Below are 17,150 nucleotides of genomic sequence, written 5' to 3' on the forward strand. Positions count from 1 at the left end.
TTAGGCTCTACGTTGATCAGACAGTGAGACGTTTGATTATATTATATTATAGACGTCCCGACCGGGATTATTTTTATCGATAAATTTCTCGGACAGATTGCAGGTTAGCTGGAAATCCGCGGGCCGCCTCGCTGCATATATATAATTTACACGAATATTTTAATTATTAATAACTAATTATTTACAAACTTTATCAGACTAAATGTATGCCTATGACATTCGCGTGATCATAAGGAACATATAAACAAAAATCCGATCAAAATTGAACCGATAGTTATCGAGTTAACTTTACACAAAAAATGCGCTTACAGCTTTGTATACTAGTATAAAAATATTATAAAAAACAATATTTTTAATATTATCTACCATAAATTAATAGGTATAGTATATATCACAGATAATTTTAGAATGGATAGGTGATGGAATGCCTTTACCAGTTTCATATGGGGCTGTGTGCTTTTTTGGTGAAGAAAGAAATATAATATGGGGCTTTTTTTAAGGTTATGTCCAAAAACTGTTTGCAATATTTGTCAATTTCAAATTTGTATTTTGATTGTTGTGTCTGAAAATGGAAATTGGAATACTCGAATTACTCTTAGCTTTGCGTACATAATTAATTGTAATTAGAATATAGTATAATATAAATCATAAATGTTATTTACTGTCATTTATCAATTATCATATCAATATTTGCCCCATATAACATTAAAAACGTATCATTAAATTTTCAAGCGATAAATTCTTATGTCCTATCCTTAGATCATATACAATGGATGTAGCTGTGTGTATTTCTCGTATACCGAGCTGTGTCCAACATAAGCCCCCACCACCCATTTAATTTCAAGGAACAGCGAGTTATTGCGTATACGTTGCGCCGACGCCGCTTTACATTCCATCCCCACCACCCATTTAATTTCAAGGAACAACGAGTTATTACGCATGCGTTTCGCCAACAATCACCATAAAATAACTAATAAGTGGTTATGTTGGAAACAGCGAATGATTAAAGTAGCTCCATCCATTGTATATGATCTAAGGTCCTATCCATTCTTATATTATCTATGGGAAATATCAGTTCACTAATTGTTTTCTTGTGTTTCATTATTTTCAACTAATTCCTATTCTATCTCAGCATCTCGTCGTATCAAGAGTTTCAACAATTCTGTCTTTATTTTCTCCTGTTATAACTTTTCAAGTGCATTTTGTGTTCTTCCTTTGCATCCATACACGCTGTAATAAGTGACACGTATCTGGCTTCCAGTAGCGTCTCTGAAGCCGATGTCATCAGGACCGGTCTTCCAATATTTCGGTATCAGGCAAGTAGTTGGAAGTGGAGCTTAATGTCTGGAAGGTTGATAATGATGGTTGACGAAGAGCAGCTGACATCGGACTCTTCATTGTAGGGTTATACTGAGATCAATCATTATTGAGTTCGTGTGCTACCTAATCATTAATAACCTGTGATAACACAAGATATTATGAGTATACAAAAATATAAGTTTTTACTATTATAGAATTATTGAATAACTAATTATGATACTGAAAATTTTATTCGGTACCTAAGTTATCATCATTGTCATCGTATCTATTGTTGCATGTTTCGACATTTGGCCGAATAAATCCCACTATAGGTTAATTTATGTGGGAAAGATCGCTGGGTATATTATAGACATTATATAGTTATAGAATACATGTAAAACACATGGCTGAAAAAACATAATGCAAATAGTCGTCCATTATATACTCAAACGCATAGTTCTTTCCATAGGCGCAAATCGTGTGGGGGGGGGGGTGGTGTAAGGGGTCTTAGGAGCCTCCCCCCAAGTCATATTTAGCCCCACCAATTAATAAGTGTCCCGCAAACTTAACTATTCAAAATTCAATAATTTTGAAATTTGATTTGTGTAGTTTTTTTTCTAGTATTTATATAATTCATATACCATTATGCGTTTATATAAAAATTAAATATTAAAAAGTAATCATAATTAAAATAGCCAATAGGTATTCAAAAATATACGTTAAATAAATTATCGCCACAATTAATAATATTAATTAATTATTGCAGCATTAAATTTTCACGCTTTTTTACCCAACAAATAAAATTTTATTGATAAGTATAGAAAAAAAAAACTAAAAAAATTGAAAACTGACAATGCCCGTTAACAGCTCAAAAAGAGTCAAAATATTTTCAACATTTTATGGTGTAAAGAAAATGCTAATATAAACATTCAGTGAAATTTTCAAGTATCTACAGTCATTCGTTTTTTAATTACAATAAAATAAGAAAATTGTTACATGAGAAATCGAGTGAATATCAAATGTTGTAAAAATATGAATTTCAAACGCTCATAAAAATTTAATTTGACTTTCTTGTAGACATTTTTTTTTTGATAAAGGTAGAAAATTTTATGGATAATCTTGTATTACATTTTCAAATCTTATTAGGCCCGTGTGCATAGTCCACTGTTAAGGGTTACCTAAAACTGCTTAGGTGTTACCTAGCTACGGGGCATGTAGCCAATACTTAGCGAGCCTGTAAATTTGAATTGCATAGTCCAAATTTAAGTAACCCCTAGTTAGGTAATACTTAAATAAGTAATCCTTAAAATTACGTTTTTTTTTCCATGATATTTTATGTTATCAGTTGAGTTATCACTTATCAGTGGTTCATTTATATATTCGTTGGAATTTTTATTTTTAAATTGTCAATTTGTCATTAAAAATTTGTTAATAAACGCACACATAAATTTAGTTCAAAATGAAAAGTGTTAAAAGAGAAAGAGGGCCAAACTGGGATACACAGGAAAAAGAAATATTTTTCCACTGTGTATCCAAATTCAAACATGTTATAGAACAGGAATCGGCAACTGGCGGACCGCGGTCCGGATCCGGACCGCGGAAGGCAAGACTATGGACCCTGTCAAAACATTGTACTTCATCTTCATTATGTTATTTTCTGTAATAGTATTATTATTAATACAGACATTTATTTAATTTAATTTATCAAACTCAGATTATAGTTATATCATAATTCACTGAAAAATATTTTATCGGGCAGGTAATAATCGGTTTTATTACAATGTTATCGGCCGACGGCCGAGTCGCAACAATACCAAATATTTCGATTTTCTAAGAACTCCGAAGAACCGACGGCGTAAAATTATAACTATTAAGTTAACTATTTAGTTTTAGTACGTGTACTTTCGCCGGTGGATACAGTGCGTGTTTCGTTTTATATTATTCGTTCAATATGTTGAGTAAAAACGCAAAATCGACAGCGAAAATAGGAAGTTTATGAACGAGTGGACTGAACTATATTGTTTTATATTGCCTGAAGGGGTTGGAGCCATTCCAGTCTGTTTAATTTGCAATTCAACTGCCGCTATTATTAAAAGTGGAAATTTAAAACGGCATTATGAAACTACTCATAAAGATTTTCATACAAAATTTCCTCCAGGCAGTGAAGTGCGTAAAAATAAGCTCCATGCATGTATGTTATCTTACAAAAATAGTACGACTACACTTATACGGTGTATGAGTGAACAAGAGAAATCAACTGAAGCAGCGTTGCATGTGTGCTGGGTTCTTAATAAGCACCAAAAACCGTTTTCTGATTCCGAAATAGTAAAAGAGTGTATGTTGGAAGTGGCCACTGCACTTTTTCAAGAAAATAAAAAAATCGTTACCTCTATCCAAGATATTCCTTTGTCGGCAAGGAGTAACACAAGAAGGACAGAAATGTTGGCAGCCGAAAACAAAAAAAGCTTATTTGAATTTTAACATAAGTCACCGTGCTACTGCATTGCGCTTGATGAATCTTGTGACTTAGTTGATTCTGAACAAATGTCAATTTTCGTGCGATTCTTTGACATTGAAAATAAAGTGTTTAGAGAAGAGTTACTAGCAATATTGACATTTGAAGGCAAGACTCGTGGAGAAGATTTATTTAAGAGTTTTGTTGACTTCATGAAAAAATCGGATTTGAGTTATGATAAAATTGTGTCAATTTCCACTGATGGAGCTCCAGCGATGATGGGAAAAGAAAAAGGATTGTTAAAAAGAATCCGGGATATTAACTTATCAATGCATAATTCACCAAACATCACTTTGTAGTAAACTAGTAGTCTATAATATAGAAGATCCAAAAAAGAATTTTAATTCGAACCAAAAAAAACATGAAATTAAGAAAATTAAAGAAAATCTTATTTAAGTACCTATATATTTTGTTTTTTATGCTTATTGTTATTTAGTTAAGTTAAAAAGCTTATAGCCATATAATGTTTATCACACATACCTAAGTGAATACCTATGTTTTTGTTACTTTTATAAATCAGTTGTTTTGTTTGTTTATTATATTATATACTTTTTTTTAAATTAAAATTCTTTAATACCTATACATATTTATTAAATATAAATAATGTGATGTTATAGTAAATTGGATTAAATTTTTGTTACTTTTATGAATAAATAAATGCGTAAATACCATGGATAAATATAAAGATTTATTATTTTTTTTTAACTGAAATGCCTTATGATATAAGCTTGTCTTGCTGCAGGTCCTAGTATACTGTGGTCAATTTCTCCAGCAACTTCACCATCTTCCTCTTCTAAGTCTTCCTCTTCTTCATCACTGTCTGTGGTATATTGATTATATTTTCGAGAGATGTTGTGAAGTAATGCACAAGAAAGAATAATATTTACAGTTGTACCAGGTGCATTAGCAAGACATCTTCTTAAACAAGGAAATTTTCTTTTCCATATTCCAAATGTCCGTTCTATTATATTTCTTGTTCTAATCTGACATTTATTATACTTTCGCTCTGATGGTGTTACAGGGGTTTTTAAAGGTGTAAACAAATAAGGTTTACATGCATAACCTATTGAAAGGAAATTAGAAATATTTATTGTATAAATAATCAAATTTAATAGTTTAAAAAAAAATTAATTACAATCAAAAACATCTCATGACTATAATTAGTATAACTTTTGAGAGGTAGAAAAACTTATTAATTAATAACTGAAACAAAAATTCTCAAGGCTTTTACCTATACATTAAATATAAATTTAAATTATAAGTACATTAAATATATAAATATAATCATACCTCCATCTCCAAGCAATAACACATGGTCAATACTTTCAGAAAAGTATTTGTTTGCATGGCTTCCACTAAATATAAAGCTATCATGGTAGCTTCCTGGCCATCTTACAACTATATCTAAAAATTCCATCGATGGTCCACAAACAGCCTAGTATACAGACATACAGTAAGTATAAAAAATAACTTTTAAATAAATAATTTTTTATACTTTCTCTGTGATTGGGTTTAAATCCGCTGTTTGATAACTGATAACTAATTAATGCATACCTGAACATTTAAAGAAAAATATCCTTTTCTGTTTCTGAACACTTCTGAATCAGGACCTCCAGGATTTTGTATTTTTATGTGCGTACAATCTATGCATCCACCAATTCCCGGCATTTTGTACATTTGGTAAAATTTTTCTTTTATAGTATTCCATTCATCTGCATTTCTAGGGAAATGTACATGATATTTTTTACATTACTTGCCAACATTTTACATATATTTTTAATTATTCTGGATACAGTTCCTTGGTTTATTCCTCTTAAGTCACCATTTACAATCTAAAATTCAAATTAACAAAACTTATTTTACAAACAACTGAATGGGACTTGAAATTTGTGCCTACTTGAAAGTTTGAAGATGCGTAAAACCGCAGTGTTGTTAAGAGTTGTATAATTCTAGTTATAGAATAGGTGGGATGGGCAAACCACGATTATTATTGTGATGAATAGTAGTTAATGGCATAATAATATCCATAACTACTTCTTTAGAGAACCTAAATTAAAAAATACATTATTCAATTTGTGTTTAATGTACCTACAGTTGAATCTATTAAAAAGGGTTTATTTCACCGTATAATTATTATAATGTAAAATATTTACAGTAGTACAATAAATAGTTCCTATAACAGATACCTACCTGTATCTTTTGTAAAATTGAAGATCAGAAAATAATTCTACAGGGTTTTCTTGATCCCTGATGTACATTTTAGGTGCATTATCTTCATCAGCAAACTGAGCAAAATCAATTAGTTCGAATATATCATCCATATTAACTATACTTTAGGTAGGACAATTTAATAAAAACAAAAACATAAATCGATGCAAATGGTAGAATGATAATTTTGTGAACAATTTTAACAAATTGATTACATTATTATTTTTATTTTGAAATGATTAAAAAAAAAATAATAGTTTACGGGCTCGTTAAGGATGGTCTATCCACCACTTAACTTTAAGGAAACCTTAAGTGACAGCTATCCCGTAAGTATGACTGTGCAACGCAATTTTAAGGGACTGCTTTTAGGTGACACTTAAATTCATTTTAAGTAACACTTAAATGACTGTGCATACGGGCAATAGATTTAAAAAAAAAAATTTTATGAATTCTCAACTCAAAATAATTTGCTAATTTTCAGGGTTCTGTCAAGATTTGAACTTTAAATGCTTATAAATAAAAACTGTGACTAAGGATCATCTGCCTTTGAAACAATAACCTAGGAGCCTTCTATTAAATTTTCAAGCGTTTTTACCTAACAGATAAAATTTTATTGATATTTATAGAAAAAAAAAACAAAAAAAATGGAAAATAAAAATAAAAAAAGAAAAATTTTTATGAATTTTCACGTACATCCTGTGCTCCTCATCAGGCTTAACGCACTTTGCAGTACCTAGCCGAATTCGAAGAGAACGCATACCCGGCGGCCGCTCAGATCATCATGTATGATACGTTTGTTTACGACATCCTTACAGGGGCCAACACCCCGGAAGCCTCGCTTGAGCGTCAAGAACAATTGATCTCACTATGCGCTCGAGGACACTTCCAGCTCAGGAAATGGGCTAGTAACTCGTCCGTTATCCTACAATCTATTCCGGAATGTGACCGATCCATGTCAACTGACGTTCTGTTCGATGACGTGTTGGAAGCCGGGTTTAAAATCCTCGGCATGCGGTGGAACCCGAACAGGACCATTTCTCTTATTCCGTCCAGCGTCCTAGCACAAAGACTACCAAACGCTCGATTCTATCGGATCTCGCTCGCATCTTCGACCCACTTGGTCTCCTTGCACCGACCACCTTCTTATGCAAAACACTTAATGCAGTTGCTATGGACGTCTGGGATCGGATGGGACCTGCAAGGTATCCAGAATTTGAGTGTTCTACGCCGAATCACCATGAACGGAGAAGTCAAATACGAACTCCATGCATTTTCTGATAGTTCTGAGAAAGGATACGTGGCAGCTGTATATCTGCGTTGTGATTACAGAGAAGGAATTCAATACCATCTTATTACCTCGAGAACAAAAGTTACACCTCTAAAACGAGTAACCATTCCTCGTCTCAAGTTGTGTGGAGCTGTGTTGGCCGCTCAACTGCTACAATATGTGCATGAAGTCCTCAAGTCTGTCCTCCCCATCGAAGCGATGCATGCCTGGACGGATTCGACTACCACTCTCGCGTGGATAAAATCGTCATCACATAGGTAACTCCGTGGCTAAATCCATTCATTGATGAACGTGAAGTTCTTCGAGTTGGAGGTCGATTAGTTCACGTGGACATTCCTTGTAAACAGAAACATCCCATACACTTGCCACGCTCACATCGATTTATAGATCTGATCATCGAAGACTTCCATTTATAACATAAACATCCTGGAGCTACAATACTACAATCCATCATTCAACAACAATATTGGATCATAACTAGTCGACAAGTTATCAAATCTCGACTCCGACTCTGCATCGCTTGTTACCGACTCCGTCCTCGTAACGTTCAGCCAGTCATGGGGAACCTACCAAAGTTTCGACTACAGCAAATCAAACCATTTGTCGTCACAGGAGTTGACTATGCCGGACCAATAACTTTGAAAACGTCAACAACTCGCCGAGCTATCCCGTGCCAAGCGTACCTATGTCTCTTTGTCTGCATGACAACAAAAGCACTACATTTGGAACTCGCTTCTGATTTATCCACAGAAGTGTTTTTGATGGCTATGTGTCGATTCATTTTCCGTCGTGGCCCTGTTGAACAAATACATAGTGATTGTGGCACTAACTTTGTGGGTGCAGCAAATTTGTTCCAGACCGTTGACAATTTCACTCGATCCACAGAGTACCAGACAAAATGCAGAGACTACCTCACTAAACGTAACATCAGCTGACATTTCAACCCACCATCTGCCCCTCACTTTGGAGGACTGTGGGAGGCTGGAGTGAAATCGGTCAAGACGTTGCTCTATCGAACTCTCGGGCTCCAGCGACTTAAATACGAGGAACTCGCCACATTACTAAGTCGAATGGGAGCGACATTAAACTCAAGACCATTAGGTGTGCTGAGTCATTACCCTCGCGACTTCGAAGCGCTCACGCCTAGTCATTTCTTAACTCTGATGCCCAGCACGGCGATTGTTGAACCAAACTTAGACTCAGTCCCACTATCACGCCTCCAGCGCGGGAGACTCATAAAGGATCTACACACACATTTCTGGAAATGTTGGCAGTGCGACTACTTGCAGACTCTACAACGTCGAAACAAATGGACACGCAATCAAGAGAACATCAAGGTGGATACACTTGTCCACATTCGAGAACCAACCACGTCCCTAAGCTGGAGACTCAGCCGAATCACTCGACTTCACCCCGGTCTGGACGGTGTAGTTCGAGTAGCAACGGTATATCCATATGTTGAACGACGGGTTAACGATAAGCGATCGGCATTTTGCTTCGTAATGAAGCTAACCTGTGCGCCCGTATCCAACAATGCCCGGAGGATATATTTCTGATTGTCGACTGACACGACACTGACAAGAAACGTAGAAAGTAGTATGGACTGAGGGTTTTTTACTGCCACAAACATCGAAGTTGGCGGCGGACCGCTTGTGCCCGTGGGTGTACCGGCTGGGAAGTGCAGTAGTGAGTGATGTTGTTTTTTACATGAATAGCAAGTTTTTTTTGACGGACATGCTCCTACAGAATGCCCAGAACCCAAACAGTTTATGCATAGCTGATGGGTCTTTGCAGTTTGGAACCGTTCAGTGGGGCCTTGATCCGCGAAGAGCGAACCCTGGCATATTGAGTGGGTCTGTTGACATAATGGACAAGTTATGGTTGGAGATGGCGGATGGTTGATGGTTGCAATATAAGCTTTGGCTGACGATGTAAAACGCTGCCATTTTGGATGTTGTGATTTTGAAGTAGGTTTTACTTGAATAACAGGACCTGGTGCCATCGATGAATAGGATCCAGAACGCGCTTCAGTTGACCGCACATGACATTGTAAAAACTCAACGAATTCGGTAACCTGTGGTTGGTGTCTGTCACCAAGAATCATTTCCTACCGCGCCCGGAGGTCATAGTCTAATTTTTTTCAAGCATATGTACTAATATTGGACTCCAGTGTCGTGTTGTTAGATCTAGGTTATCTAATGCTGCTGTGTGTTTCCAGTATTTTGCCCATGTTTAAAAAAATTAAAGAAGTTGACAAAATACATGCTAGAATGGAAATTTACAGTTCATTAAAAAAAATATATTAATACAATTTCACAATCTCAAATCAATTCAAATAATTATTGCGCTACTTCTTCGTTGTCGTATTATCAATCGCCTTCGCCAGCTTCCGTAGAGTGGATGGTATCAGACTCAAGAACAAGCAGCTTCACTTTTACAGATATGGACACAATGCAAAGTCAATCATTTCAAAATAATTAATTTTTAGTTTTTAAGTTATTTTTTTTTTTTGATCTTGGTTTTGAACTATTTAAAAAGAAGTAACAATTTATTTCTTAAAAATGAACAGATATGTATTTTATTTTGTTTTAAATCAATAAATTTAAGAGTTTCAATGTTGAAATTTGTACTTCTTACCTTATTGTTATTACAAGTTTTTTCATCTGGTTGAATACATTCACGAAAATTACTATGTTTTTTTATATCATTTGAAATATTACCCAATACGTAATCATACGTATGTATGCTCATTCGAAAATATTCTTTAAATTTTTCCGGGTATTCTCGAAGTTTAGAGTTGCAGCAGTCAAAAGTTGCAGCAGATGACCTGATGACAACATAATATTTAATTTTAGTCGGTACAAAATCGGATATGATGTAGCCACAAATATCGGACGAGTAGGATGTTGGGTCGGATCGATTCGTATCGGATCGGAAACGGATACAATGTAGTCGTAGCCTAATACACAAAGTGAATTTGTTTTTTACATGTATTATTATGTATATAAAAATATTATGTATATATTATAATAAGTGTTAAATTACTACGTACCTGTATTTAACACGATAGCATTTAGCAAGCCTCTTCCTTTGACTTGAATTAATTTATTTTCGTCCAAACGAGCAGTGAGTTGAGACCTGAAGATCTCGCCCATCTTGAATGTGTTTTATACCAAGCCTTCGCTTATGATAACATCTAGCGAAGGTAGACCTTACATGCTAACGGATTTACAACATATGTAGACCCATGAGTACCAAGAGTAAGGACATCCATTACTTCACTGTTACCCAATACCACAGAAACCTATTGTGTCAATTAATTTTATTTAATGGGTTTTCAAATATAAGTACGAGTGTACGACTTAATTTTTTTCAAATTGTACTCACCGGATAGACTCTGCCGAAAAGTGCTTTTCCAAGGATCAACAGATCAGGTTTGACGTTTTCATAATTGACTGCTAACATTTTTCCAGTTTTACCAAATCCAGCTTGTACTTCATCATCAATCCAAAGAACGTTATATTTTGTGCAAAGCTCACGAACTCCTTTCAAGTAGCCTAGAGTAGGTTCAAGTGCTCCTGTTTCGCCTTGTAATGGTTCTACTATAAATGCGTACACGTTTGGATTTCTCAATGCTCCCTATAAGACATAATTAAATTCAAATCAAGAGTTAAAACATAGTTCATTACATAATATGATTACAATTGTATTATATCATAGCACTATAGCAGTAATTAAAAATATAAATATAAAACTAAATACATAATATGTTATGATACCGCCTCGTTTTTGATAACATCTATTGAAGCTAGACCTTACCTGCTAACGGATTTACAACCTATGTAGACCCACGAGTACCAGGAGTAAGGACATCCATTACTTCACTGTTACCCAATACCACAGAAACCTATTGTGTCAACTAATTTTATTTAATAGGCTTTCAAATATAAGTACGTGTGTACGATTTTTAATTACGGAAATACAGAAATTGGTAATATTTTTCCACCTTTAAAGTTAACAAATTTAAAAAACATAAAATTTAAAATGACAGCAAGTGAAATGCAAACGTTTATTCATTTCTTCCCTTTAATTATAGGAGATCTAGTTCCAAAAAATGATGTAACTTGGATATTTTTTATCAACTCTGTTGAATTGATTGACTTGCTTTTGCTACCAAGTTTTGATAACTGTTCAATTTTAAAACTACAAGAACATATAGAATATAATAACAAAACATAGGGTTCTTCAATGATAATTTCAAACCAAAGCATCACTTTTTTACCCACTATTGTAATATAATTCATCAATCTGGCCCATTAAGATATTTATGGTCATACAACTTTGAATCAAAACACCGCCAGTTAAAAACATAATATACAAAAAATATAACGTCTAGAATTAATGTTCCTATATTGCTAAGTTTTAAGTATTCATTATTTTTTTCTGATTTATTATACAATTTTAATATTGATAATTATTATTCTTTTAAATCCTTAAGCGAAGAAATTCCATATGTTGAATTTATGAAGCAAATAAATAAGGAATCTTTAGATAATAATAGATTTTTATTAAATGAAGCTTTATGTTATGATAAAATCATGTATGCTAATACAATTTATAATATTGACCATATTATATTATAAAAAAAATTGTGTGTGTGAACAAAAATGACATTTATATTATATGTAAAAAAATAGACATTATTTGTTATGAAAAGCATTTAGCATGTTATCGAATTAATAAATGTGTAACAAATGAATACACCAAACAAAACATTAATTATTTTCATGGACCTCCAATTAATTTGTATACCAATGTATTCTAATGAACATGTATTTAGGCTAAAACATTATTTCTTATAATAAGTTTATTATTTTACTTGGTAGCAAAAGCAAGTCAATAAATTCAACAGAGTTGATAAAAAATATCCAAGTTACATCATTTTTTAGAACTAGATCTCCTATAATTAAAGGGAAGAAATTAATAAACGTTTGCATTTCTCTTGCTGTCATTTTAAATTTTAAGTTTTTAAATTTTTTTAATTTTAAAGGTGGGGAAATATTACCAATTTCTGTATTTCTGTAATTAAAACATTGGTTACGGTTATTTACCGTTTCTAATTTATTCTTCAAGAAGATAATGGGCCCCACTGAACATGTTCGTGTGGGGGCCCCTGAGTTCACAATTTGAAATATAAATACATTAAATAGTTCTTATAAATTAAATAATTACAATTTGTAATATACATTTCTCACATACCTAACTATAATATTAATAATATAAGTAAATATATATTTTATTTTATTAATTTATATAATATTATATTATAATATAGCATTATGTAAAAAAATTGTGTAGTTAAATAATGCAATATAATATGGTAATATAAAATTAACAATAATTAATAAAGTCGTACAACTTATATGATAAATAATGCAGTAATCCTTTACGTTTGTTATGAGTCGGTCTATAATTTTTTCTTGTAATAGCCAGTATAATTTTTTTTTTTAAATCTTAAAAGAGTTACTGTGTTTAATTTGAAATAGTAGTATATTATACATTTTTGGACCAATATATATGTATGTGGATTGTGTTAATTTTTTGTGCATAGTTGGTACTTTGATATTAGATAATTGTCTAGTATTATGTCCGTGTTTAGTTTTAAAAGAAAGGTTATTTTTAACTATGTAAAGTACCGATGCTTTAAAAAATAATTTTTTTTATTGGTAGTACATTCATGTCATTGTTTAAATATTTTGTGTGTTATCATGAGTCTTTTTTTAGGATAGTTTTTAGTATTTTGTTTTGTATTTTTTTTAATGGATCTATAGTTGTATCATACCTCCTAGTACCTCCCCAAATGGAAATACCAAAATTAATTATGGATTCTATTAATGCTTGATACACTACTCTAATTGTCTTAAGTTCTAAGATATCTGTTAAATTTTTAAATGCATACATAAGTTTTCTTAATTTATTTGTTAAACATTTTATGTGGTCATTCCATTTAAGATTATGACACATTTCTATACCTAAATATTTATAGTTTTTAACTATTTTTACAAAGGTTTGGCATGTACATATATTTTAATTTAAACAGTCATCCTCATGTATACCTACATAGATTTGTTTTATTTGGTTGATTCGAATTAACTATATAGTGTAGTAATATGTAGGTTTTTTCTAAGTTTAGGAATAAATTATTTTCACATCGCCATTTTTGTATTTTAATCATGTCAGATTGAACACTAGTAAATACTTCATCCCAGGATTGTCCTTCAACGAAAAATACTGTATCATCTGCGTAGCAAACTAGTTTTCCGTGTGTATTCAAGTTATTAATTTGGTTTATATGTATATTAAACAGTGTAGGCGATAGAGTTGTCCCTTGAGGTACACCACATATTATTGAAGTTTCTTCGCTTAATTCATTGTTTATTCGAACGTTTTCTATTTTTAAAGCATGAACTTAATAAATTCTGAGCCGTTCCATTGATACCAAGTGTGTTAACATTTTTTAGTAATATTTTATGATCTATAGTATCAAATGCTTTTGCTAGATCTAAGTAAACAGTTGCACCTTTTTTTTAAAGAAAAATTTTCGAAAGAATTATAAATATAGCTTAATACTGTTGCAATTGCTTGTTCAGTACTTTTACCAGGTCTACAACTGAATTGGGTACCTGATAGAAGATTATTACTTTCAAGGTAATGGACTAATTCTTTTTTAATAATTTATTCAAAAGATTTGGCAATATTTGATATTTGTGAGATTGGGCGGTATTTTTCAATGTTAGATTTGTCACCTTTTTTGTGTATTGGTGTTATTACTGAAATTTTAAAGCATTCCGGAATAGTAAATGTTGCTATAGCTAAATTAAAAATGTGTGATAATGGTTTAATCAATGAATGTATATTTAATTCGAGCATTTTCACTGGAATTCCATCTAAATTCTGGAGAAGAATCATCTTTTAAAGCCGTTATTGCTTTTATAATTTCTTCATCATTAATTACGCTAAATTTATTAAATGACATGTCTGTAGTATTTGAGGTAATGAGGTTAGTTGTTCAGTGTATGTACATTCTATGTTATATATATTTTGTCTTGCAAGTTTTATTTGGTTATACATGTTTTGTGCTGCATTTGTAAAGTACTCATTAAAATAATTCGATACTTCTTTTGATTTATCTGCAAAGTGCAGTTTTTCACCAAATTTGTTATTAATAGTTTGAATAAAGGAATTTGTTTTAGAACGGTTTGTCGCGTTTTTAATAACTTTCCAGTTTAGTATATAGTCATTTACGGCTTTTTCTAGTTCAGATTTACAAAATTTAGTTTTAGCTACTTTTATCTTGTTAGTTAACGTATTCCTATATTTCAAATAGTACTGTTTAAGTTTTTCGTTTAATGGATGCTTTTTTAAACTCAGATGTAATTTATCTCTACGACGAATCGATATGATAATTGCAGTTGTTGCCCAAGGTTTATTTTTTTTGGTTTTTGATGATATTTTTTTTTCTAAAGAACAATTGAGTAATGATCAGTTAAAGAAGAATGGGCAACAAATGTTTTAACATTTGTTAATGTATTAGATTTTAAAAGTACTTAATCTAAACAGGATCCTCCTATTTCTTTAGTTCTAGTTATATAATTAACAAGACTAATAAAACTGTATTAATTTGTTAAATTGAGATAGTTATTACTATCTAAATCATTATCGATTATATCTATATTTAAGTCACCTTTTATTATCGTGTAGTTACTCTTATTGGCTCTGGCTCAATGTAGAATAGTTTGTTCAAATTCATCTAAAAAGGAATTAATATCAATTTGGGGAGGTCTGTAAATTCCATAAACTGTGAAGTTTGAATTTCCATTTTTGCAGTTTATTTCTAGACTAGACGTACAATTTGTGTTTAAATCAGTTACTGTGTATTTATGATAGAATTATTTATAAAGGCAATTATTCCATAATTTTGATTTATGTAGTTTGTAGTCTTGTACATAGTATAGTTTGAAATTTGAAATCGATTGTCATTGAGATTATGTAAGCCTAGCCAAGCTTCAGTTAAAATAAATATATCAAAAATAATTGTTTGATTATCGAACATTATACAAAGTTCGTCAACATTTTTATTAGCACTTCTTATATTAAGGTGTATAATATTTAATGACTGATCCCTATTTAATATTGTTTTCATGTCTTCCCACGTACCATTGTAAGTAATTATTTGATTATAGTCGTTGGCAAAATTAATACTAAATATATTGTTAGCCATTATTAGTTCGAAAAATAGCGTAATTTTAAATTGGCTTTTCTTTGTACTTAAGTTTTTATTTTCATCAAAATAATGGTAATGTTATAATTGTGTACTGAATTTTGAAAAGTAATGGATTTTTTTTCATATAGTGTAGTTTAGTAGTGTGAAAGAAGTGCTGGATTGACATGTTCTGTTGCTTGTGCTTATATATACCTACTTAATGTTTTTTTTTTTTTCCTGTTTTAACCGACGACGCCACGGGATCTGCTTTTGCATTGCTTCCGCGGCGCCGCCATCGTTTATTGACGGTATCAAATATCAAATACATACGTGGGGGGCAGACGGGACAGCTCCCCGACTCACCCCGTTCAAGCATTTTAAAAATTTTACATTAACAATGGTAAACTGAATTTGAATGCATTTTAAGTTTTACTGGACCTCTTCCTGACCTTTTCGGGCCGACCGGAGTCCGCCGCTCTGGATGTCTCGTTCTCACAACCGTTGTGCCCTTCGCAAGGCCTCTTCTTCTCGTTCATCTTCTTCTTTGGTCGACAGAATCGTCTCGACCATGTGGATGAACTCCAGGCGATTAGTTTCGAACTGTTTCATTATTCTCCTACGGGCTTGGGCGTCTTCTGGCAAGTCGTGTGGCAGGGGACCACACAGGATTTCTTCCACGTCGCCCGCGTTCGGAGATCGCCTTATAATCTCGGTTATTCGAGCGCGATCGTCAAGCCACTTCGGGCAGGTAAAAACCGTATGCTCAACAGTGTCGTCGGGGTCGACGCAGTATACGCTATTGCTGTCGTCCGCCCGATTAAACCTCTTAAGGTAGCTCCAGAAGCACCCATGCCCCGAAAGCACCTGCGTCAGTCGGAAAGTCAGGGTTAGCGGTGGCTTTGTTAACCAGCGCCCAACGTCAGGGAGGAGCCGGTATGTCCATCTGCCTTTATCAGACCGTTCCCACCGAGCTTGCCAAGCTGCAATGCTGTTTATTCTCTCTTGTTTTTTTTTAACGGTGCTCTGGGCGACGTCAGTCTGGTCGTCCAGGTGAACCCGAACTCTAACCCTTTCTGTTGTTAGCAGGTCTACAGGTAGCATTGAAGCCAGTACTGACGAGGCGTCGGCCGAGACTGTCCTGTAGGCACGTATTATGCGGAGTGCAACGGTCCTCTGCGCTCTTGCCAGTTCTGCGCAATTTTTAGCCGTTTTTATCCCACGAATGGCCCAGGTCGGCGAGGCGTACAGCATCTTGCTGTTTGCCACAGTGCCAAGAAGCGCTCTTTTGCTTTGCGACGGTCCGCCGAGGTTGGGCATAGAGATGGGCAACATTTTGTAAACATCGATGTTCGATGTATTGATACATCGAAATTTGAAACATCGATTTTTTTTTACATCGATTCTCACAGTGAAAATATCGATGTTTTTGAAAATCGATGTTCATAGTAAAAACATCGATGTTCATAGGAAATCGATATTCGATGTTTTACTTATTATAAAAAATGCACAGAAAATCAAAATCTTAAAAATTCTAGAGTAGTCATCATCTTATAAGATAAAAAAATTGTATTTTAATT

The 17,150-nt window shown here is 33.1% G+C and overlaps 3 protein-coding genes and 1 pseudogene across 3 annotated transcripts; 2 read left to right on the forward strand and 2 right to left on the reverse strand.

The window, feature by feature from the left end:
* Positions 1–4,515: 4,515 nt before the first annotated feature.
* On the reverse strand, positions 4,516–5,231 carry LOC132952606 (putative nuclease HARBI1). The gene is made up of 2 exons (XM_061024946.1): positions 5,105–5,231; positions 4,516–4,877 (listed from the first exon to the last, which is right to left on the reverse strand). The coding sequence occupies exons 1-2, from the start codon at positions 5,229–5,231 to the stop codon at positions 4,516–4,518; spliced, it is 489 nt and encodes a 162-aa protein (XP_060880929.1).
* Positions 5,232–6,803: 1,572 nt separating this feature from the next.
* Positions 6,804–7,571, forward strand: LOC132952618 (uncharacterized). The gene has a single exon (XM_061024956.1). It carries the CDS (start codon positions 6,804–6,806, stop codon positions 7,569–7,571), a length of 768 nt encoding a protein of 255 aa, XP_060880939.1.
* A 296-nt stretch (positions 7,572–7,867) lies between these two features.
* LOC132952628 (uncharacterized) lies at positions 7,868–8,245 on the forward strand. Its single transcript, XM_061024966.1, has one exon. It carries the CDS (start codon positions 7,868–7,870, stop codon positions 8,243–8,245), a length of 378 nt encoding a protein of 125 aa, XP_060880949.1.
* Positions 8,246–10,057: 1,812 nt separating this feature from the next.
* Positions 10,058–15,591, reverse strand: LOC132952638 (ornithine aminotransferase, mitochondrial-like; annotated as a pseudogene).
* Positions 15,592–17,150: the final 1,559 nt, after the last annotated feature.

This window comes from Metopolophium dirhodum, chromosome 1, assembly GCF_019925205.1.
Source record: "Metopolophium dirhodum isolate CAU chromosome 1, ASM1992520v1, whole genome shotgun sequence".
NCBI lineage: Eukaryota > Metazoa > Arthropoda > Insecta > Hemiptera > Aphididae > Metopolophium > Metopolophium dirhodum.